This window comes from Apis cerana, linkage group LG1, assembly GCF_029169275.1.
Source record: "Apis cerana isolate GH-2021 linkage group LG1, AcerK_1.0, whole genome shotgun sequence".
In the NCBI taxonomy this organism is placed as follows: domain Eukaryota; kingdom Metazoa; phylum Arthropoda; class Insecta; order Hymenoptera; family Apidae; genus Apis; species Apis cerana.
The window spans coordinates 24,230,575-24,255,083 of NC_083852.1; the positions used below are offsets into that span (position 1 = coordinate 24,230,575).

At 36.6% G+C, this 24,509-nt stretch overlaps 1 protein-coding gene across 3 annotated transcripts in view; it reads right to left on the minus strand.

Annotated features, from left to right (window-relative positions):
* Positions 1-1,436: 1,436 nt before the first annotated feature.
* LOC108002079 (sodium/hydrogen exchanger 9B2) overlaps positions 1,437-24,509 on the minus strand; it is a 113,214-nt gene continuing 90,141 nt past the window's right edge. For all 3 annotated transcript variants that reach the window (XM_062086996.1, XM_062086994.1, XM_062086995.1), the window contains 2 exons: positions 18,003-18,167; positions 1,437-3,838 (listed from right to left, as the gene is read on the minus strand). In XM_062086996.1, coding sequence (XP_061942980.1) covers positions 3,311-3,838; positions 18,003-18,167 — 693 coding nt within the window. In that variant the 3' untranslated portion in view covers positions 1,437-3,310. The remainder of the gene's footprint in view (positions 3,839-18,002; positions 18,168-24,509) is intronic.

The following is a 24,509-nucleotide window of genomic DNA, read 5'->3' on the forward strand; positions in this document are numbered from 1 at the left end:
AAAGAGCATTAAGAAATTAACACGATGAAATTAGGAATTATCCGTGAATTTCGATATTCTAATAATTAATCGGATATAATCGTTTAATTATTCATCGAATGACCAATTAAAATACACCCCGGTTAATAATCCGTTAATTATCTTCTTTTGATATTCAAACTCGATTGCAAATTTAATCCAATACCCTATCTTCATTGTTATATTTCTCATTATCGATACAAGCTAAAAAAAATGAAAAGTTTTAATTACTCAAAATTAGTACAACATCGTCCCAATCATCCCGAAGAAGTCGATGAAGATCTCTTTATCGTTTCAATTGTGACGAATCAAATTAAATATCTGTCAAGTGAAAATTAAAAAAAAGAAGATTTTAAGCGTAGAAATTATTTTTAAAAAATAATTTAAAAACGTATTACACGTTTATCCTTGAAATCTTAATAATGAAAATTGTGGGCACAACTGTTATCGCAGCTTAATTGGCAAGCGAAAATAAATATTGATATTGGAGAATCGATATTGGGGACGCTTTCTTCAAGAGGAATTAATAAACATTAGCCAAGATTTAATGCATTATTACAGATCTTTCTTTAACCAAATATTGACGGTCTCTCGATCCGAGGACTAAAATCGGAAATCGCCACTGTTCTTCGTACCTGTTCAGTTTGCCATTGATAAATCCTTGGTGAATGGCCATTCAGATATCGATCGCCGCGCTTCCATTCCCGATAAATTCCTCTCGATTAATCGTTTTTCAACTCGATTCCACTCTCGCGCGTAATTAAGATAATGAAATGCCGTTTCGGGTAAAAATTCATCATAAATAAAGGGGGTAATTGTTGCTCGCAAAGTAAGCAAGGTCCGTTTGAATTTTTTTCCAAATTTTTTCCCTAATAATTCCTGCAGCAATGGAAAATTTCACTTCGTTTGAATTCGTGAAACTCGGTAAACTCGGTTTCGAATATTATCGGTATAAGAATAATTGGTACCGATATTTTTTCCAATTGAAAATTTTGGATTTTTATTCGGTAGTTTGATCGTTCTACTTTATTACCTTCGTTCTTTCTCACGACCGACGATTTCCGCCGCTCGAGGATCCGAAAAGTCGATTTTCCCCTCACTAATTTTCCTGCCTCTTTGCGGCTTCCTCTTCTCACCGCCGAATCGATGCACACGCCGTGTTCCCATCTATATTCATCAAATATTCGTACGAGAGTGAAACGAAGGAAAAAGTTTCCATATCCTTATATTTTTAATATCATCATTTCTTTTCTGGAAAAAGGAAAAAAAAAGGAAATTGTGAAAAAGAGTTGGAAATAAATGAGTGAAATGTACCTACTCAAAATTGAGAAAAGATGATGGTGACCAAGAAATTTAGGAAAAAATAATTCGAAAGGGAGTACGAGTCGAAGCTTTTCAAAAAAATAGAAACGGAAAGATTGGCAGCTACAGTGATTGTCTTTAATTACCAATATAACGATAGAATTCTAGTAACATTAAAATTTTAACTCTCGCAGTCATCCACTTCCGCTCTGAAGCAAATTAATCCCGAAGTGTTCTCGAGCTAATTAATTAATCGATTAATTTACGCGCAAATACAGTTTACTTCAAGTTTCAACCGATCGATTAATCAATTTGCCGACTCTACTGCACTCGCTCTCGTATTCAAGGTTAATTGTACGGACACGGTATACGTATATACAAATATACGTGCAGACACGTCACACGTGTTCAACCCACACAACAACTGCTCAAACGCGTCTGTAAATTTACAAATGAACGATACAATTAGAATAATTTTACAAAACGTATGTATCGTAACGTATGTTGTATACGTTGTTTTTTTTCCTCTCTCTCTCTCTTTTACATTGATCCTCCGAATCACCACTTCTATTTACATGGCATTATAAATTTCGTTTCGATTGAGTTTCAATTTAGATCTTCTCGAATGATTAGTTTCTTCTTCCCAAGAATTTTAATATCTCGTAAAATTTTACACGTATCGTTACTATCGTCTCGCAAGAGAAGGCACAATTCATTTCACAATCTTAAAATTCAGAAAGAAAAAAAAAAGAATTCTATCAACTTCTATGTACTTCACGAATGTAAATTTTTGTTGTAAGTCGTACCTTAGCAACAATTGGGACTAATAACAATTATCCTACAAAATAATTCTCACGAACATTCGATCTTTCTTTTCCCCATAATCGAACAACAAAATTCTTGAACGTCGAGAAACTTCATCGATGATCGAACTTATCAAATCATGACAGTCTTTGTTTAATTCTCTTACATACTCCTTTATATACACACACATATCTATATATATATATATATATAATTTCGACATTCGTATATTACATATATTAAGAAGATAAATCATCTCGTCAAAATTACGCGATGCAAGATACAATTTTCTCATGTCAGAAATGACTTGATCGTTGTGTTTAAAAAAAAAGGAAAAAAATAACTTTTTTAACTTTTAACCAGATCTAATCTTCTTCGAATCGGTCGAGAAACGACGTAAGATATATTTCATCCGAATCATTTCGAATCGTTTGCAAGAGCCAGAGTGAACGAGCCATCCCTCCTCGGCCGGGGCAACGTTTCTCATCTCGAAAACGAAGCGTACCGATAAATTGTTCAATTACTCGTCGAGGTACTCCACGCATAACTCACCACTGTGGAACGTCATCAAGACATCAGCCGGCGAACGTATGATGTAATTCAAATAAAAATAAAACAAGAAATTAACCACGATTACGAGAATTACGCAAAACGTTCGTTTGGAAAAAAGGGTTCTCTTCGATCGAAAAATGATCGATAACAATTAATCATTGCCACGGAATGAGAAGAATTTCGAAATAAAATGGCTCGCGCATTTCTATTCCACGAAGCATGCAACGAAGTAACTTTTGTCGATTCTCGTTCGTTCCTAGACACACGCGCGCACACAAAAAACTATAACTACCCTACGAACTTCACCTCTACGAAGTTACCAAGCAACGAATCAGAATTCGACCTCGCATCTCCTCGAAGAAATTCCTCTCGCTCGACTCGAGTCTCCACCAATTCGCACGTTTGTTTCGATCCTCCCAAGCAACGCATCGCTTCATCTCCTCAAGGAGTGCACATCCACCCCTGCTGCGAGAGCATCCATAAATCGAGGGACGTATATTCGGGTATACGAGATACAGAAGTCGGATAAAACGCAAATCCTCTCGGTCGAAATTCTCGTTCGTTACTTCGATTCGTATCCCCACGCGGAGGAGGTGAGAGGGGGCGAGCCAACGAGGCGGGACACGGAAACGCCTCAAGGCTTCCTCTCGTTTGCGGTCTCCTCGAGGTCCGGGTCCTCGTTGATGATGGAAATGTCTCGAATCGAGGGTCTGCGCGCCTTCCAGCCCTCGGGCGGCGCGACGGGCGCCGTGGTCTTGGTGAGAAGTTTCGGGCCGGAGAGAGTGATTATGATGGCACCGGCGGGGGCCGTGAGCAAGATGGATAGAACGCATATGGTCATCACGGTCTCGGCGTAGTAGACCTGCAAAGGGTCGTTCGAGTCGACCTTGTCGAGAGCCGTGGGCCCGAGGGCGGCCTGGACCGTGGCCTTCGCCATCCAGGACAAGGCGATGAATATTTTCTCCTTCAGGTTCAAGTTGGAGCCTACGCCGACCAGGACGGTGGCCACCACGCGGATCACTATGCCGGCAAGTAGGCAGCTTACGCCCAGGTAAACCGTCTTCCCCTCCAATTCGTCGATCTTGATTTGGGCGCCCGTAACGCCGAACAGGATCGGCTCGAAGATCATCCAGAAGATCTCGAACGCTGTCGCCACCGGGTTCTGGAAAATGGAGAAAGATTTGGTTAATTTTAATCCTTCCTCTTCAACCATCATTGGATTCCACGCCACCTCTAATCTCGACTCGGGCAATTGTGAAAGTGCGCCGCTCGGATCAGAGGGGAAGCCTCCCGTTTTTCGGACCATGTTTTAATCCGGATCGTATCCGGAGATATGAGGGAATTTCGAAAACTCGCGATCAAACAAGCGCGAGTTCTCGTCGTTCGATCGTCGACGATGCCATCTGTTTCCAAGCAAATACAAGCTACGCGAACAGGGACTAATCCTCTTACGCGATAGTATTGCTACGTAAGGATGACACGGTCTAAGCGGTTTTCCACCAGCATATCGTGAAAAATAGGGAGAGAGACAAAATTTCGTGCGGAGTATCCGTTTTTCTAAAGGAATATCCAAATTTTCCAATAATCCTTCTCCACTCGATATACGTTCTCGGGAAATAATCTCGTTTCATCGACAATTATGACCGGTTGATAATTTATATTTTGTGAGAAATATTGACGTATTTCATCAGAGATCGAAACAAAATTTGATTTACAAAAACATCGATTCAATTATTAAGTTATGAATTATTTACGTTTAAACGAAGATGCGAGATAATAGAAGCGTAGAGACATGTCGCTCCTTTTCTTAAAGCAGATTTTTTATGACTTGATAAAATCGATATTTTTCTACACCAACTTTGGAATCTTGGGTTCTTTCCAAAACATATTTTACGAATATGTTAACGCAAAACCGGTAACGCAACATATGCGTCATGCAGATTTCTATCCTACAGCAGTTGACGCGTCATGAACTTTTTCAAACAATTTTTTCACATGCTTTGTACATCTTCCACATATTAACTTTTCGACTTCAACACAAGTAGCCACTTTCCATTTCGTTGCATTTTCTGCTTACGAAAATCAAAAATTCGATTTTTGTCTGTATATTTTTTCAATTTTTCAAGCGCAATCATTTTCGATTAATACTTTTGGAAAATCAGAAATTCGATATTTGTTTGAATGTTGTTTCAAATATTCTATAGAAACAAAATTTCCAACGATCGATGCACGTCTGCATACTATTCTTTCAATTTTAAAAGTAGATACAGCCATTTTTGATTTTGTTGCATTTTTCTTATGGAAAATCAGAAAATCAGGAACTCGATATTTGTCTGAAATACGTTAATAACGAAAATTTGCAACGATCGATGTACTGCATACTATTTTTCCAACTTTATAAGTGGATACAACCATTTTTGATTTTGTTGCATTTTTCTTATGGAAAATCAGAAAATCAGAAACTCGATATTTGTCTGAAATACGTTAATAACCCGAAAATTTCCAACGATCGATATACTGCATACTATTTTTCCAACTTTATAAATAGATACAACCATTTTTGATTTTGTTGCATTTTTCTTATGGAAAATCAGAAAATCAGAAACTCGATATTTGTCTGAAATACGTTAATAACCCGAAAATTTCCAACGATCGATGCACATCTGCATACTATTCTTTCAATTTTATAATAAATACAACCATTTTTGATTTTGTTGCATTTTTCTTATGAAAAATCAGAAAATATTTGTCTGAAATACGTTAATAATCCGGAAATTTCCAACGAGCGATTCACGTCATCGTTTTCCACCGGAAAGATATTTAATGCAGAGGAATTATTTATAATCGTTCTAACGATTCTCGACGAGACTTTAAAGGCGACAGCACCGCGTTGGTTGCCGGTATTAATGTTGTTGATTTACAACGGCGGAAGAGCGGAGGGATCGTTAAGTCGAGGTTATTAAGTGGCGCAATATCCGACGCGAAATATTAACGATATTGACGATCTTTCGCGACAGACGATGAATAATAAGAATAACGTTGCCTACGAACGAGCTAATCGTATTTTTCCAACGTCGTGGAGAGGGATTCACGATGGATGGATTTCGAAGCCACGCACCAGTCCAAGATTCCCACCGAGGCTTCCAAGAAAATGTAACACGAAGCTTTGATTATCGACGGTCTCGGCTTACCCACGATACATCCTTGTGTCCCTTTAATTTTGTGCCCAGAGAATTTTAAGATTCTCGTTACCGATCCCCGAGACCGTGATAAAGAATTCTATCTTCGTTTACTTTCTTAATTGAAGGAACAGAGTAGATAAATTATTCTCGAATTATCAACGACAAGATAATACGGTAGAAGTTTATCGTGCAAGGACAATCAAAATATTAGATCGAACACGAAATTACTTATTTTTTTTTAAATTATTTCAATAACGCTTTCCCTCTCGCGTATAAATTTCGTTCGAATTAAGAATAAAGGTGTCACACGAAATACATCCAATTTCTATTAACAAGCGTTCAACCTTGACCCCTCCGATATATTCTCAGCCTACGAAATCAATGTAATTCAGAAATTATTACACGGCCATCGGAAAATTCTCAAGGAAACAGCTCGTCGATGCAATTCGATATTTCAATATTCGAATTTGCATAAAATAACAAACAATAAGCATTCCATCGCGAAAGAGTCACTGTGCAATTATCGATTTGATATTCGTTCGAACAATGTAACCGGATTCGAGAAAATTTTGATTCGACGAATCCATCGAAAGCGGTTTCCTTTCGAGAATATTAAGAAAAAAAAAAAGGGAATCGTGTCAGAACTTACTTCGGCAAAAGTAACACGACGCCACCTCTGAAAACAGTTCTACAATTTCCAAACCATTTCCAAAATTGTTTTGAAGATCGTATACATGTATAGATACGTAAAACATCTTCGTTTCTCGAAGATGATCTCAAATATGACATTCTCAAGTAAACCGATAATTGTGACAAATTTTGTACAAAATATTCAAAGAATATCTTTTCACGATTCTTTAACAAATTGTCAAAATTTGGTGATCAAAAATTATTAAGCTAACTTCAAATCCAATATGAAACCAGAACAAGCACAACTCGAGATCTGGTGACCTATTAAAAAATATACTCAAAAAAAGAATCATCTACCACTTTATTGCTAATATTAATTCTTTGTCTTTCCCTTCCTTTCTCCCTTGTTTTACTTCATCCCAATTTCTTTTCGCGAATAATTTCCCAGTCACCCACCATCAACTCCGTACACAGCCAATATTAAACTCAAGATGATCGAAATGAAGCAAGGAGGGTTTCTGTCGCACGTCCATAATTCAGCGCACAATTCCTCCCATCGGTTGATTTCACGTAATTGAATTGCATCGGTCGTACACCGGGCATGCATTAATTAACGCGGTCTGATCGAATAAGTTAATTAGGGGTTGCCAGTTCTTTTCATTCCCCCCGCCCCGAATCGGCCGAGTTTCTTTATTTTCCACACCTTCCTTTCTCACCTGCTTCCCCTTCCCTTTACTTTCACCTCTTTACTCGCTCTCTCACTCCTCCTCCGTCTTACCAGCTTCCACCACTTGGACGAGAGGCTTTCAACGCGAGCCTGTAACCAGAGCAACCCTCGGCATTTCGCATAATTAATGAAATCGATCGTCGTCGGAGGAAGGCGAACTTCGTTATATAACCTCCACTGGTTAATTACCGACCCCTCTCGTTTTGTCGATCGCTTTGCGCCGTTTCTCGTCCCTCCTTTCTTCCGTTTAGAATTGGCGCGAGATCGTGCCTCCCCTCGTAGGGGAAAAAATCGATCGGAAGAAGGATCTTTCCGTCCCTCGATTGTAAAATTGCGTGTATGTCAGTGTGTACGCTTCGACAAATGTTTCTTGTCGGAAACTAAGGTTTTTTAATGAATTTTATTATTAAATCCGATATTCACGTAATTCTGTCATTTCGTTGCATTATCTTCTTCTATTTATTTTTTAATATCGAGTTTCCTGATATCGAGTTTCATTAAAAGCTAATTTTTCTCATATTTTATTTGGTGGTATTATTTTCCAAGTTTCCGGATATCGGACTTATTATTAGTTTATCGGTTTTCCTTCCTTCCTTCTTTCTTTCTTTCGATATAATGGATAATATTGGTGTGGATGGTAATGATGGTAGTAGCGAGCCAATAAGAATTTTATTAGCGCAAAGATTTTTCTCATTCCCTGTTATTCGTGATTAAAAACTATATTTCGCCTCGAATTAAAATGAACATCGATTTCGATATCCGAGAACAATCGGGTCAACCTTTTACCGTGACGCTCACGATTAATCGTCCAATTTTTAATTTTTAATAATAAAACGGAAAATTTTTCATAACAGGAAAAAGAAAAAAAGAAACTCTTCCATGCAATTCTCTGAAATCTGTCGAAGGTAGAATTTTAAATGATTAAGTTTTAAATAATTAACCTATAAAAACTGATATAAACTCGTTGTCCCGATATTTAAACGGGAAATCACGATTTAATCCGCAAAAATATCGAATATAATGCGTTTCGTTACAAAGAATACGACCATATTTTGACCAATTTAGAAGGGATCCTATCTCGAACGAATCACCACACTCAACCTTGACACACGCTTCGCAGACTTATCTATCGTGAATCCAAAAGCTTGCTCAAACTCGAAAGCCAAACCATCCCCCCGTTTGCTGCTAACTACCCTCGAACTAGCAGCTACTCACCCACCATTTCCTCTGCTCAACCAAGAAGGAGCCCCGACAGATCTCTACAACCCTCTTCCCTTTACTTCTTCCTAAACGAAAGCAAACCTTGTTGCACCGTCTGTGAATTTAAACTAAGGAAAGGAGAGGATGTCTGAGCTAAGTGAAACGATTTCTTTGCTATTCTTCGCCCAGTTTTCGGCCCAGATGCATGGCCACGATATTTTTACCAGGCAAATAGACGGCTTGTTCTATAAATGCCGATGTTTTCCTTTGCGAGTCCTTGTTTCGAGATTATTCCTTGGGGTTGGAGTTGAAGGTTCGAAAGAGCAACTCTTATCGTCGATATCATCCAAGAAAGGAAAAAATTCATTTGGAAGAATTTGATAAGCCACGTCCCTCGGGATATTTTTATGAATGAAGTTCGAACGAAGTTTTGCAGCGATAAAAAATTTTAAAAAGGTTTCGTCCACATCTTTGCCACGAATCCGATTTATTCGATCGAATTTCTCGCAATCTACGCTGATTTATGAATACAAATGTGGGTATTAACGGAGAAGATGAAATGATCTTTGTTTTATTTTTAGTATTAAAAATTAAATTTTCTGTTTGGTGCTCTTCCCTTGTTCAAAATGTGAAACGTGAAATTATATTCATCGCGAATTTTACTACACCGTAGATACGGGAGAATCGAAATTAAAATTAAAATTTTAAACATGCAGGACATTTTCCTGATCCTTTAGGTACGATCAAATCGGACTAGAGAGTTAAAAAAAGAAAAAAGATTTAAAAATTCCAAAAATCGTGTAGCCGCACGACTATTTTCCTCTCCAGCTTTCCAAACCTCTCACCTCGAAAATTCCAAAAACGAAGTTTTCGTCTTGCATTTTTTAAAGTCTGCGCGACTCGACTTTCGGTCGAGACAAGATCACCTTTCATCCTCCTAACTTTTCCTCCTCTCCTCTTTCACTGTTTCCACAGCCACGACAAAGTCGAAGCCATCTTGCCCTCTCATCAGGATTCGACAGGATGAAAAGCATCCCGTTCGAAATTCTAACTCCTTTGATCCGACCTCTAATTAAATCCTGCTGGCTCCTCCGATTCTCGTCGCGTTTTTCCCTGGACTTCTGGCCCGATTAACGCGCGAAAATATTAAAACTGAAGTGAAAACAAAAAAAAAATATATGGATGGAGAATTTTTTTTGATATCTTTTATAACTCGAGCTTTTTAGCACGGAACTCGCTTGGCCAGCAGAGAATTTCCAGCTCCTGCGCACTGGACATAGTTTCGTAGTGGACGCGTGTTAAGGGATGTTCTCGTCCAGACGAATAAATTCAAAAAAAAGAGGATCGGGATCAGGGGAAAATTCATGAATTTAAATTCATTCGTATTCAGGAATTTGGGAAGACGTCGATGATAAAGACGTTGGTTTATCAAATTGCACAACAATCGCGTTGATAGAAATAGAAAAAAGAGAACCTCGATCGATATTTTATTACATCAACTCTTGTGTTTATTTCTATGAATTAATGCGAACAGAAAGAGTCACAAATAACGAGTTCCACGAATTTTCATTAGAAGATACAAACTACCATAAAATTCGTATCATTAATTATTTTATATCCGTAGGACAAAAATTGAATAAAAAAAAAAGGAAATTGAGATAAAATAAAATACAGTGCAAAGATTGGAGACGTTAATATTATATTTATATCTTTTTCAATCTCTTTTTCAATGATTTTCGATTAATAAATACGCGATTAGTTGGGTTGGGAATATTTCCGTAAATGGTTCGACTTCTGTCGACGTGGATTAAACTTGGACCGCGATATCGAGCGGAAAATTGAGTCCCCGTGAAATGACGGGGATTTGCTTATTCCATGCGCCCGGTAAACATCCACGCTCCGCGCTATTCTCAGTTCTGATAGCTTCGAGTGACATCGCGCATCGGTGAAACCGCTTCTAGCTAATCACGCTGTGATCGAATCCCGCGTCGCATCCTGTTGATTAATTTTAACCTCGATCTTCCATCCTGGCTTGCGTCTCGTGAAACGTTATTAATTATCATTAGAGAGAGAGAGAGAGAGAGAGAGACATTTTCTGTGCTTTTATACCGTGTTTTCACATTTTCGTGAGAAATATCTACGAGTAATTTAATAAATTGGTAATTCGTTCGCGAGGGAAATGATTAGGCGCACTTTTTCGAAAGAATAAATATAATATTAACACTGTATAAATGTAATTAATCAATCTTTCCTTCGAATCAATAATCAATCGTAAAATGTCAAGTTTATTCGTGTCATCGGAGCAATGATTTACATATACGCAAAAAACATGAAAACATTTGACGACGTTGATTAAAATTTCAAAAATTGTCTTTAAATAGTAGACAAGAGCATCTGTGCATAGTTTTCCAAGACCAAAAATTCGAAATCTATATGAAAAGAAAGAAGACACTAAAATTTTCAAAATTGTTTTAAACAGTGGACAAAATTCTAGCGCACTTGTCCGAAAGGAAAAATGAAAAATATAATAAAAGATAGACGCTTGCCAGCATCAATGACGTTAAAATTGCTTGAAATGGTAAACAAGCTCCCCAAGAGAATATATATATATATACTGATGATTACGAATACCCCGCGTCGTAAAACGCAAATTGAGCTCGTCTAACGAGACGAGGAGTAAAGCACAATTTTCCAATTGGCCACGAACGAAAGCTACGGAACATCTCCTCTACCTCGTCGAAATATCCCTCGATGCATCACGATAAAACAAATTCGCTCGTTCGGCCGCGATGCGCCACGCTTGTTTACGACATCCCCGCGAAAATCGTGAACCCGTTAGCCGCCGCAAGCCACTTTATCGGCTGAGATCCGTTCCCGTTTTTATAGGGACGCGGTTTTTACGACGTTATACAAGTGGAAATTGAAAGCATCCAAGTTCGAAACGTTCACTCGCGGATTCCATTGTCGTGGTTATCCACCACGATCCCTTCCTCCCTTTCGATTCGAAATTTATATCGGAATATGAAAGAACGTGGATGATACTTGGCTGCAATTTATTAAAATCGGATGATAATTCGGATTTAATTTCGCACGAGGGGTGCATTGTTGGGGAGGAAGAGTAGAGAGAGAAGTATTTATTTGGATTTTTGGAATTTTATATTTTTTTAAAAACACTTGGGCGTGGCTGAAATGTGAAGCGCTGAGACGACGTTATTCCAGCCATGCCAATCTCGACGGCAATCAGCGTCGTCCTACACTCGAGAAAATTTATCATACGGATCAGTTTTCCTGGAAACAGCCAAGTCCGTGGGCGGCGTAGTCTAATTCTATGATTTTTTCTGAAGAATGTCTGACAATCTTTCGACGAGGATTCTACAGCGTATTCTTTTTCTTTAAAATTCAGAATGATTCTCGAACCTTTCAAGTATTGAATTATGCGAATTAAATTGAATAGTCCGGATTAAAGGTCATCAATCTTTTCGAACTTCGAATCAAGAGAATTCGTAGAAAACTTCGTAAACTCGTTCAAACGATACATAAACTTTCATTGGCATATGAACCTTGCTCTTTCAAAGCAAAACTTTGTTAACAACTTTGTAATAAATCAATTTTGTTATTGTATATCAGCTCCACGAACAGATTGGAATTGAGCAAAACGGACAGGCGGGTCGATAAATTCATCAAAATTGGACTTGAAGAAATGTTAGAGGAAATTGATCACGAGAATCGAAGTGAAGCAAATCGCACGACTGGTTTCGAAAAAAAAAAATATGCCAATCTGAAGAAGTACCGACAACTGTTCGTCGAAGAAGTTAAAAAAAACTTTGCTCGTGAAAATTGGAAAATTTTTATTCCCAAACGCAACAGATGCAATGGAATTCGCGCGATCAACCCTTATATTCACCACCCCTTTATCTGCAATCCAGATTATGTAACCCCGCCGCATGTTGATTTATTTAATTTAATTCCGCGCAACCCGCCCTCCCCCTTTATTATGAGCTACGTGATCCTTTATACCACGTCACCGGTAATCCCGCCTATATTGCGCCTATATTTCCCATCGTTGAAGGCGTTCGCGCGATCCCTGCCCGGCCACCGATATCGATAAGCGATGGAAAATGTGCTCCAACGTTTGGCTAATGTTTCTTATCGATTTCGATCCATCGAATCGAGAACACATCTACAATATTACTTGTCCCAACAGTAGAGGAATTTAAAAATCACCGAGAATATTAAAAGAATGTGCGAATTTCGCTTTTCGTAATTTAACGAACGAGAATTTGGGAGGAATATTTCTTACCGCGGATTTATCGAAACGAAGTTGTATCGTCCAATTATACAAAAATATCCAAGAATCACGGTACACCTCCAATATTATTTGTGCTAACAGAAATTTAAAAATCATCGAGAATATTAGAATCGTAATTTAATCATAGTCGAAAAATATCGAGCAGTCATTTTCAATATTATTTGTGCTAATAGAGAAATTTAAAAATCATCGAGAAGAATGTGCGAATTACAGTTGCTTTTCGTAATTTAACGAACGAGAATTTAGGAGGAATATTTCTTACCGCGGATTTGTAGTTTATCGAAACGAGGTTGAGTTGTCATAGTCGAAAAATATAATTTTCGATATTACTTGTGTCATAGAGAATTTTAAAAGAATTTTGCTTTTCGTAATTTAACGAACGAGAATTTGGGAATATTTCTTACCGCGGATTTCTAGTTTATCGAAACGAAGTTGAGTTGTCGTAGTCGAAAAATATCATTTTCAATATTGTGCCATAGAGAAATTTAAAAATCATCGAGAATATTAAAAGAATTTTGCTTTTCGTAATTAACGAACGAGAATTTGGGAATATTTCTTACTGCGGATTTGTAGTTTATCGAAACGAGTTGTATCGTCAAATCATAGTCGAAAAATATCATTTTCAATATTACTTGTGCCAACAAAGAAATTTAAAAATCATCGAGAAGAATGTGCGAATTACAGTTGCTTTTCGTAATTTAACGAACGAGAATTTAGGAGGAATATTTCTTACCGCGGATTTCTAGTTTATCGAAACGAGGTTGAGTTGTCATGGTCGAAAAATATAATTTTCAATATTACTTGTGCCATAGAGAATTTTAAAAATCATCGAGAATATTAGAATCGTAATTTAATCATAGTCGAAAAATATCGAGCAGTCATTTTCAAAAATCATCGAGAATATTGGAAGAATTATGCGAATTATCAGTTGCTTTTCGTAATTTAAAAATTTATGGGAATATTTCTTGGGGATTTCTAATTTATGTTATAATTTATTATAATTATAATAAACGAGGTTGAATATCGGAGGAACAAAGATCTGGAATAATCAAATTTCGCGCGAATGATGAGTCGAATAAAATAACGGTCGGTCAATATATTTTCCCTGGGCAATCCGACACGCCATAAAACGTTGCGTACGATTCGTGGAGCGAATCCCCTTCGTTTCGAAAAAAAAAAACAAGCTAACGACGGATCGACGGTGTATATTTCTTAACGTCGAATCGATACGGCAACCCTATCGTTCCGGTCGCGATCAATTTCGCGACCAAAGGATCGAGATTGACAGGGTCGGGGTAGCAAGCGACTCGTGCATAAATGAAAATCGTATTTCCACGTGCTACGTGCCGAGCCTTCGACTCGAAGGATTTATGGGCGAATCGCGGGAAATATTAACACGTTCGCCGTTATTGGGGGAGTTGGTCGGGTTGACCAATGGCGGATTTTTCCTTCGAGTTGACGATAAGCGGCCTTTCACCCCCGGCCTTACATCACGAGGTATTATTGAAAAACTCGCGGAAATTGGAATTTGTGAGAGGCGAGATCGACAGTTTCTCGAGGAACAAAAGGAATTGTTGGCGAGAAGGGGAATATCGTTGGATAGTGAAATTAAGATTTATGAAAATTATTCGGGGAAAATTATTAGGACGGTTAGATTAATTGGACGTGTACGTGTTCAAACGCGACGCAGCGAGTTTGGTAATAAAATAAAATTTATGAAAATTGTTCGAGTCGATAAACAAAGCGAGGAGAAAAATTATTGGTGGAGATTAGATGTATGCTTTCAACGCCTTTTGAATTATGGTACAATGGATTGATATATCGGAAATAAAATTTATAAAAATTGTATATAGAAAAGTCTCGAAATTACGTATTACGTGTACATAGAAACTACAGCGCAATTGTAAACTTTTAACGTACTTTTGATTTCACGTGAAATGGTGAAGGAGATGAACTTAATACTTGGAATAATTCCATCGAATCCCATTGAATTTATAGTAATTAATTACATCGAGGAAGAAGGAAATCGCAGCCATTTATGAAAAACGTGTATCAGTTAGGATATGTTTCGACATTATTTATCTTGAAATCTAAGCTCTATCATAAGCTACAAAGTCTGGTTTACGATCCAATAGAGTATTGTTTCCATAAATTATCGATGGAAACAAGAGGGAACGTTTCGATATATACTTTGTTCATATTAATTGATACATCGATATTGAATTGTTATCAGAACCGAAGTAGAAAGAAATTGATTTTAAACAGACGGGGCACAGATGAAAAAGACTGAATCAAATTCAACGTTATATCGATAACGAAGAAAATCTATCCAAAATCTAGATTTATCCAATTTTCCGCAATTACTTGAGTACCAATTAAAGTCAAATCTTTGCGAATGAATTTATCGAGCTTAATTAATGAACGATCGATCACCGTTCTCTCTTTCCTTCGTTAATTCGAAATTAAACCTCTAAAATTAATCATTGGAAATAGTATTATAGAATCCTTCGACAAATCTCCCTCCTCGACATGCAACAATCGAATCGAACAGGAGATAACCATTTTGATTAATCGATTCATCGAAATAATAAAAGCAGAGAGAGAATAGTATTCCATAAAATGATTTAATTAATCAGAATAGACGGAAATGTTAATTCATCGTAAACACGACTAGGAAAAATATAATAAAAATATAGAAAGTAAATACAGAAAATGATATGCCATTTTTTTAATTAGAAAAATATTTCCTTATCGTGCGTTAAACGGAAACAACACGATACAATAGGCGAGAAAGACAAAGGGCAGTTCTCGAGCCGCTTTGCTCTCCTTGTGTTCAACTTCCAAGCCAAAATTGGAACGCACAATGCTGACTTAGACTGCAATTCAACCTTACGAGTTATCCTTAAATTAATCGGTTTGCGCCTCTCGCGAATTGCTTATCGAGATCCGAATTAATATTTGCCTCGATCGTTTCGTCAATTCTTTATAATTTTTTTTTCTTCTCACTGAGTCAATAATATCGTGGTCGATATTTACGTTTATTATATAAATTTACCTGCAGAGAGATCGTTATAAATTGAAAAATGTGACCAGAGACATTTCACGTTCATAAATCAGTGTCACCTCTGGATATTACATTATTCAGAAAAATTGTATTCTATGAGATTGCAAGTCGATTATAGGTGCATCCTTTGCTTCGAAATAAAAACTTTTCCCACCAGAGTTTATCATATTACGTTTATAGTAAATAAAAATTTCATATTCAATTTTTTCTCTTCGATATCTAAACTGTGTATAATATATATACGCGAAAATTCGATTTCTATATTTTTTTAAATACAATCGCACTATACACTTTCGGAAATGATTCATTTTATTTGTCTTAAAAAAGAAAAAAAGAAAGAATGGCTATCACGAAAGTACGAAACACCATTGTTCTACTTATGGAGGAGGAAAATGATTTTAACAATTAATCGACAACCTGTACGATAGGATACCTTTTGTTCGATCGGCAATTGCGTGAAATACGGATAAAGCATAGAAATTGACTAATATCGGGACAATACGATGTTAATAACCGATGGACGAAACAAAAGCTTTTCGTCAATCGAACTAAATATAACGAACCGTTGGTAATTAATGGGCAAACAACACGACGTGCAAAATTTGAAAATTCGATATTTTAAATAGACTTGCACACATTTCAATTAATTTTATTATCTCTATAAACTAAAATTCTTCGTTTCTTCTAAGATAATTAAATTAATAATTAAAAAAATCATAATTGATGGATATTCTGTATAAACTTAGCTGTAAAATAAACAGCGCTTCTTTCGATACGTACGATATTTCAAAATATATGGGAAATTTTTGCAAGGAAAATAAAATAAATTTCGATACGCACAAATTTTAAAATATCATTCAACTCGACTCGCCCATATCGATCTTCCTCATCGAATCGATCGATCGTATCGAAGGCAGTCGATGATTATTTTCGACGCGATGCCATCCATACGAGCGTCCACATCGTAATCGTTCGAAACGTATTACGGCCATGATGTACCGCATAATATCTGGCCACAGTCGCGTCACGAAGGGTACGTGTCGGCTCGTCGACACCGACATACCGACGGCTACGTGTCCTGGAGCTCCAACACTCCAACGAGTCGCCTTGAATATTTCACCAACCTCGAGAAATTATTGCAACGAACGTCAGTTTTTCCAATCGTTCCGCGATTTTTAAAAAAATCCCTTTTCAAAACGCGAGCTCCTTTTCGGTGAGATAGGATAAGACTTTTCGAGTTTTTTCGTTAATTGAAATTGACAATGAAGTTTTTGGTAACTAACGCGCAAATAACACGATGTAATGTACTTGGATACATTTCAATTAATTTTATTATTTCCGTGATCTAAAACTCTTCGTTTTTTTCGAAATAAATAATTATTCGTTAATTATCGTAAAGCGAAAATCAAATCATTTTCAAAAAATATACGCACTTTGAAGGTAACTTGCATCGAAATCGTTACACTGAAAGAGATACTTTTTCCACAATTATAATTTTTATATTCTTTCTCGAGGCTGTTCATAGAATTTTCAAGTGTCAACAACGCTCTTTGCTAGAGATAAGATACGAGTTTCGATCTTTTTCCAAGTATGAGATGTAGGTTGGTTAATGTTTGCCCGGAGCGGATAGTAGTGGTTTCGATCTCTTTGATACGAGTTTAAATTGGATTGGTGTAGATTTGTTTCATTGGAAGAGCGGTTGAGAAGGATGTTAGGACGTAGCGAGTAAATTAATCGTAGTTTCTAAGTACTTTCTGCTAATACTTCTATATACCTACATAGAATATATATAGAAAAGAAATCTTGAAAAGTGTGTTTACGTACGAAAATATTCGAAGATGACGCGAGATCGTATTCCTTGGAAGGATGGAGAGGCATTATTTTTTATTGAGTTAAAGGTAATTAATTTAACGAAGACTACGACGAAGGCACTTCCGTCCGATGGTTCATTTTCATTTAAAGAAGAAGGAAAGAGAGAGAGAGAGAGAGAGGGGGGAGGTCTATAAAATTAATGAAGCGAGCGGAACGCTTCGAGTTTACTACTAGTTTCGTTACGATTCGACCTTAGCTTAAATAACAAGCGTAAACAGTAAAACTTATTTCGAAGACGTTGAAATACGCGATAAATTTATAGTAAAAAATTTCGAAAGTGAAAATAATTTTTTGTTTTTTTTTTTTTATAAATTATATATATATGTATATATATATACTTACGTCGTCGACTTCCCAGCCTTGTTTCTGCCAGAAATAGCAGCTAATAAAGGCGGCTGCAACCACTGCCAAAGGTCCGGCACCTCCTAGCTCAATCGCCTCGCTTCCAAACACTGCCAACAATCCACCCCCTAACAACATCAACACTCTCATGGGCACCATAAAGGGCTGAAACACGAAACGAATTTATACAATTAAAATAGACGCGTAGTAAACCAATTTTTTAATCGCTTCATCTCTTCCATTTTCTAAAAATTTTTTTTTAAATTTTGTTAAAATATTTGGCATTAAAAATCGAAGGGATTTTCAATTGATTGCGAAAAATGAATAAGAAAATCTGAAATTAACCATGGCGTTTATATTCTGGCGCAAAAGGAAAATTGTTCATTTTTCACATTTTTTGAAGATTTATACATTCATACCGTGTGAACCATAGAATAAGAAATCTTCGTGTCGTTTATCGCGTTATCGCGAAAAACTTTTTATCCTTATAATAATTATGTACGAAGAAAAAAATAACAAAATCAACTGAAGGAGATGAATATGAATATAGATAAGAAGCTAATGCAGGATAAACAGTTCATCCTGTTCATCTGGCCTTGCATAAAATAAATTCTTAATAGCAACAATATTAATAATATTAAAATTTAATATTATTCACAGGAATACTATATTTGGATATCCTAATATTATTTGGTAATCGATCCATCCAAGAATAACTATAAAAAAAATTATTAAAAATGCACGTCTAGTTACGATAGCATTACAAATTTGATCATCATTAATTCACGATCTTGGCGATCTTAATTCCATTCGAATAATTAAACCTATCGATAATTCCAATATTCCTGATCGAAAAATAATATGTAAGATTCCGAATATTCCTACGATTAATCGATATGAATCATTTTATAATTTAAAAATCAAATTCAAGAAACGATTGAGAAAGAATTAAAATCGTATAATTTCCAAACCTCGAACGTTCGAAATTATAATTAAATCTTTTCGAATTCTCCGACTAAATCCCTTAATTGCACGTTTCATAGATAAAAATTCACGACAATTTCCAATCGAAGATACGAAAAAATTCCAAAGTTTCGTTAACGATTCATTAAATTTCGTTTCGCTTCGTTCCCGTCTGAGAAATACTTACTTTTCTTTTCACGGAAAAATTCCGTGGAAAATCTCAAAGATCCTCGGTCTCGAAACGGGATATTCGGGACGAGGTCGAAAATAAATCGCCACGGAATGGACTGGTTCGCTTCCGGTTCTCGCCGTACCGAGGAAACGAATGGCGGGCTCCGAAGTACACCGAGTGTTCCTCGATCGGCGACGAGGAGAAACTTCTTCACCGTGTACGTGTTGTGTATACAGGCAAGGAAAGAGGAATCATCGGGGTCTTTTACCCACGGCCAAACGGGAAATATGAATAAAGAAGAAGGGAATGGATATCCTCGATTTTTCTCCTCTTCCTTCTCCTCATTATTATTGAAATTCTCGTATACTTCGAGTTTTCGAGGGGGAGGAGGGACAGGGGGAAGGAAGAACATTATGTTTGCACGATTCTCGTTTCCTCCTGTTTTTAATATATTCGAAAATTTCCTCGCTCCTTTATATTTTCTTACATTCATTATTCCTCTCATCTTTATCGCTGAACCATCATATTTCCTTTCATTTTAAAAAAGATTACGTTTCTCTTTCCTTCTATCTTTTTTTTTTTTTTGCTTATATATCATTTGATCGTCCAAGCATTTGTTGTATTTTTCAAGAAAGAGAATTTTCTTCGATCCGGGAAGAAATTAGGAGAAAAATGTATAAGCGTGAGAACGTATTCGATTCGTAATTGCAAATAAATAATTCGACGCGCGTTCGACGCTCTTTGTAACGTTCGTTCCTTTTCTACAATCACCATTTCGATCCATTTAATCCAGCTTTTAAACGCCTCTCGTCGACAAAATATCACCTTTTCATTCGTATCAAGGGATTCTGTTAAAAATTCTTCCACACTCGGAGCCACACTTTATTTCCTTCGAAACGTGATAGGGTTTAAATGCTTTCTTTGAAAACCCTTCCACGATTTCCTATCTTTTGAACGGTCCATCGATATCTCGTTTCGCTCGATATAAACGTCGACAATCCATCAAGAAATAACCGCAAACCGATATTCCTACCAAAAAATTTGATTTTTTATCGTGTTCTTATAGGCGCGAACTGTACAGAGAATTGAAAGTATGTGGCGAGAACGAGGAGAAAAATCTTTGAAAATAAATTCTCGACAAACTTGGGGGAATAAATTTACCACGTAGCGAGAATTTTATTATTTCGTCGATAATTCTCGGAAGAAATTTATTATATTATAATTATCGAACGAACAAACGCATATATATATAAAAATAAATTGCCTTTCTAAATTGCCTTCTCGGTATTGTCTCCTTTTCATTGAATCCATTCATTGAAAATAAATATAAACGATCATCGATCGTAATTTTCCACTTTGGTAATCGAGTAAGAAACTACGTATCGATCGACATCAAAAATGCACAGTACAAAAAAAGAAATCAAAATAATAAGATAGAGCATGGAAAAAGGGATATTATCGTCTATAAACTATAATCTATTCGTTTTTTCAAAAACGTAAAAAGATCCCGATCCCATTCGCGGAAAGCGAAACGAATTTCTTTTCTCGTAAAAAGAGAAGAAAAGAAAAAGAAAATAAAGAAAAAGAAAATAAAATAAATAAATCGAGCCACGTCCAATGTGTCGATAATTAAGATCGTTCACCTTGACCTCGCCCAAAATGGCCCTTTTTCCCTCCTCTGGAATTTTTTTGCTCCCGCTTCATCTCCGGCCAATTTCAGCGGCAATGGTAAATCCGCCCGCTTTTAACGAGCGAGCCGTTAAAGGTAAGCCACACTTTGTGAAACTGCACGGAATAAGACGGCATCCCGACCCGCATTTGTTCTACCTTTTTCCTACCAACCCTCCATCGGATCGAAGATCCACTTACGTTTCGAAATTTAATTCAATAATGCCGAGGATTTGTCTCCTTCTCGTTCCCGTCGTTGTAAACTTTGATCGCGTCCAACTGGAGTGTTGCTCGATAAAAGAGCACGCTCTTTCTTCCTTTCAAGGATTGAAATTAATTTTATTTTCTATATTATCTTGAAACTTTTTGAGTTTGGGTAATTTTGTAATTTTCCGCTACAATCGAAGATTTTTTTTCTTCTTTATTTTATTTCTCTTTCTCAAAATTCGAAAAATTCGTTCTCTCATATGATAAATTTTGTTTTTTCTTCGACGTTAGTATTTTCAAAAAAATATTCGATCAAGAGGAGTAAGACGAATAATTTTTAGGGAATGTATAATGAAATAATTCGATTAAAATGAAAGATATATTTAATAAAGAAAATAGAAAATAAATTACATCACATAGATGTGGATCGTGCCGATGCCTTTGCTTTACTAAATTGTGCTCGCTATGTCGAGTCGTACGGCGGTTCGAAGAGGGGGAAAGAAACAAAACAAACCGAAGCAGCGATCGCGTCCAATGACACTCGACAATACGAGTTTCGTACTTTTACGTATATAAATTCAACGATTCTTATTTTTCTATATACTTGCAATCTTTTCTACGTTGCACCAAAATTTATTATTAATTTGTGATTATTCTTATTAAGGAATAATAAGATACGAGTCGCATCTTTATATATATAAATTCAACAATTCTTATTTTTCTTTACATTTTTTCTACGTTGCACCAAGATTTATTTGGTGCACATTCTTATTAGGGAACGCGTAAAATGATTCGATTAAATAAAGAAAATAAAGAAAATAAAGAATATATTTAATAAAGGAGATAGAAATAAATTATATTTATTACGTTATAGAGACGCGAATCGTGCGGATGCCTTTACTAAACTGAGCTCGCTATGTCGCGTCGTACGGCGGTTCAAAGAGGGGGAAAGAAGCAAAACAAAGAATCGAATGACACCCAACTCACATAAATATACGAGTTTCGCACTTTTATGTATATAAATTAAATTCTTATTTTCCTATACACTTGCAATCTTTTCTACATTGCACCAAGATTTATTACTTAATTAATTTCTTACGAACACAATTACAAGGAAAAATCTTTTCCACAATGGCAACGAAGATTTCTATGAATAATGGTGATAATTTATTCTTGCTACACACCCTTATATATACAGTTTCGAACGACAGGATCACAAATCGAGCGTCCTCGACTTCCAACGATATTCAAGTTTGTTCAAGTTTCGATGCGCACGTAACGCGCACGTGTTCATTCGGTTACACGTGGTTCTGCTGCGGCTCCCTCCTATACGCGTCGCGATATTGCCATAAGTCCCTGAATATTGCGTTCCGATTGGGATACGTGTGCACGCGTGTGAATAAGTAAACGCGTCCCCCAGCAGATTTTCAATGGACGCGTGTCTCCCTCTCGTCCAAACGTCTCTCCCTCTCATCCACGAAATATTGCCTCGATTCGAGATTTATCGAATGGATGCGGCCACTGATAAATAATAATGTTGAAACGTTGAATATTGGATCGGAAGAAACGAATGCTCATTTATTACTTTTAACGACAGATTAAAATTTTCCTCATTCGAATGGAAAGTCGATTACAAACTAGTGATTTTTCTTCGTCTATTATTACAAATATCTTAAACGGTATATTCCGTCCATTTCAATTTTGCCCATATCGAAATGTTCGATTTCGAAATTTATCGAGCTGAAAATACAAACGTACAATTTTCGATGGATAAAGTAAAACATTGAATGTCGGATCGAAAGAAATTAATTACTTTCTGCAGAGCAACGAAATTACTCTTCTCAACTTTCCGAATAAATTTCTCCCCCGGCTCCTAGAAAATAGAAAGTTAAACATCCCTCAATTATAAACTCGTGATTTTTCTTCGGCTTAAATAAACCGCAAAAAAAAAAAAAAATCCAAACCAAAACTTTTTCCCACTCGCCTCAAACTCTAAGAATATTTAGGAAAACGGGGCGAACTTTCAAAGGCAATCGAAAATTTTTCACAAGCTTCCCCTCGAGTCTTGAAATTCGAACGACGAAACCAACAGAGTCGTCCCAATCCCGCGATCGCTACCACGTGAACGAGTTTTACGATACTGGATGCTATCTTTCTTTTTTTCTTCTTTTCTTTTCCTTTCTTTCCTTCCTTCTTTCCTTCTTTCTTTTCCACCCCGTTCGATCGATCTTCGACAAGAAACGCAGAGTGAGAAGCATTCGATTCCGATATCTATCGAACTATCGTCTTTTTCTCCTCCTTTTATTCTCCATGCATACGATCCTCTTTTTTTTTATATTTGTTCGGGCCAACCTCGTTTCGCGAGCACGAGAAAGAATTTATTGGTTCTCCAGAGGAAGAGAGGGATTAAAGATTGATATTTATTATATATATATGTAAAAAGTTATTTTTCTAGAGAAATACGAGGATTACGCTGCACGTATACGTATCGTGTTTCTATCTTTTTCTTCTTCTCTTTCTTTTTTCCTCGTTCAATTGCACGTTCGCTATCACGGATGCATTAAAATATTCAATTTTATTCAGACAGACGCTGCGATTCGTTTTTAATATTCGATCTATTGATTTCTCTCTTTCTTGACGAAGATTATTTCGTAATCGATCGGCATTTTGAATATTTTACACAGCGAAAACGAAGCTCGATCGGAATGATTGAAAATCTTTCTTCACTTTTAATTTTTCATTTCGCAATTTCGAACTATCGATCGACATTTTGTAGATCGGTTACGCGACGAAATTTATTAGAATATACAATATGTACTTTTCGAACAACTTTTTGAAAGATTCATCCAAATCTCTCGCCGTGCATCACCTTCTTCCTCGCCTCTCAGTTCTCAGAATCATCAATCTAAATCTAATATCTCAAACTAAACAGACCCTCGCTCGTTCGATCATAATCCATTCGTACACGCGTCTACGATTTATTTTCACCGTGATTAAACCTGTGAAAAAGGCTGCCGATTTTTAAAAACGAAAAACGTTATATCTTTCCTCCCTGGAAAATTGCTACACTCGAGAAACTTAAAGAAACGATTCATTAACTGTTGAATTCGGGCAAAAAATTCCAACAACAATATCAATCTTGATCGTCGATCCCGATGTCGAGGGGGATTTCGAGAAATTCTCGATTCCAGAGCCAATCTCGGATAATCAATTACCGAATTACAAAGCGATTGGACGCTCGAAAGGAAGGAGGGAAGGAAACAGGGAAATGCCGCCATGTATTTCCTTACACACGTACGGATATCCGTTTCTTGATCGATACACGGATACACTTGAGAGTGTACGCATCGAAAGGTGGAAAGTTAAAGGATATTTTTCTTCTTTTTTTGAAACGGAAAGTAGAATAATTCTTTATAAATCGAAGATACTCGAATTGAATATTCGTATGAATTTTTTTACATTCGAATTTTTACGCGTGAAAATTTAATTCCCCCTTA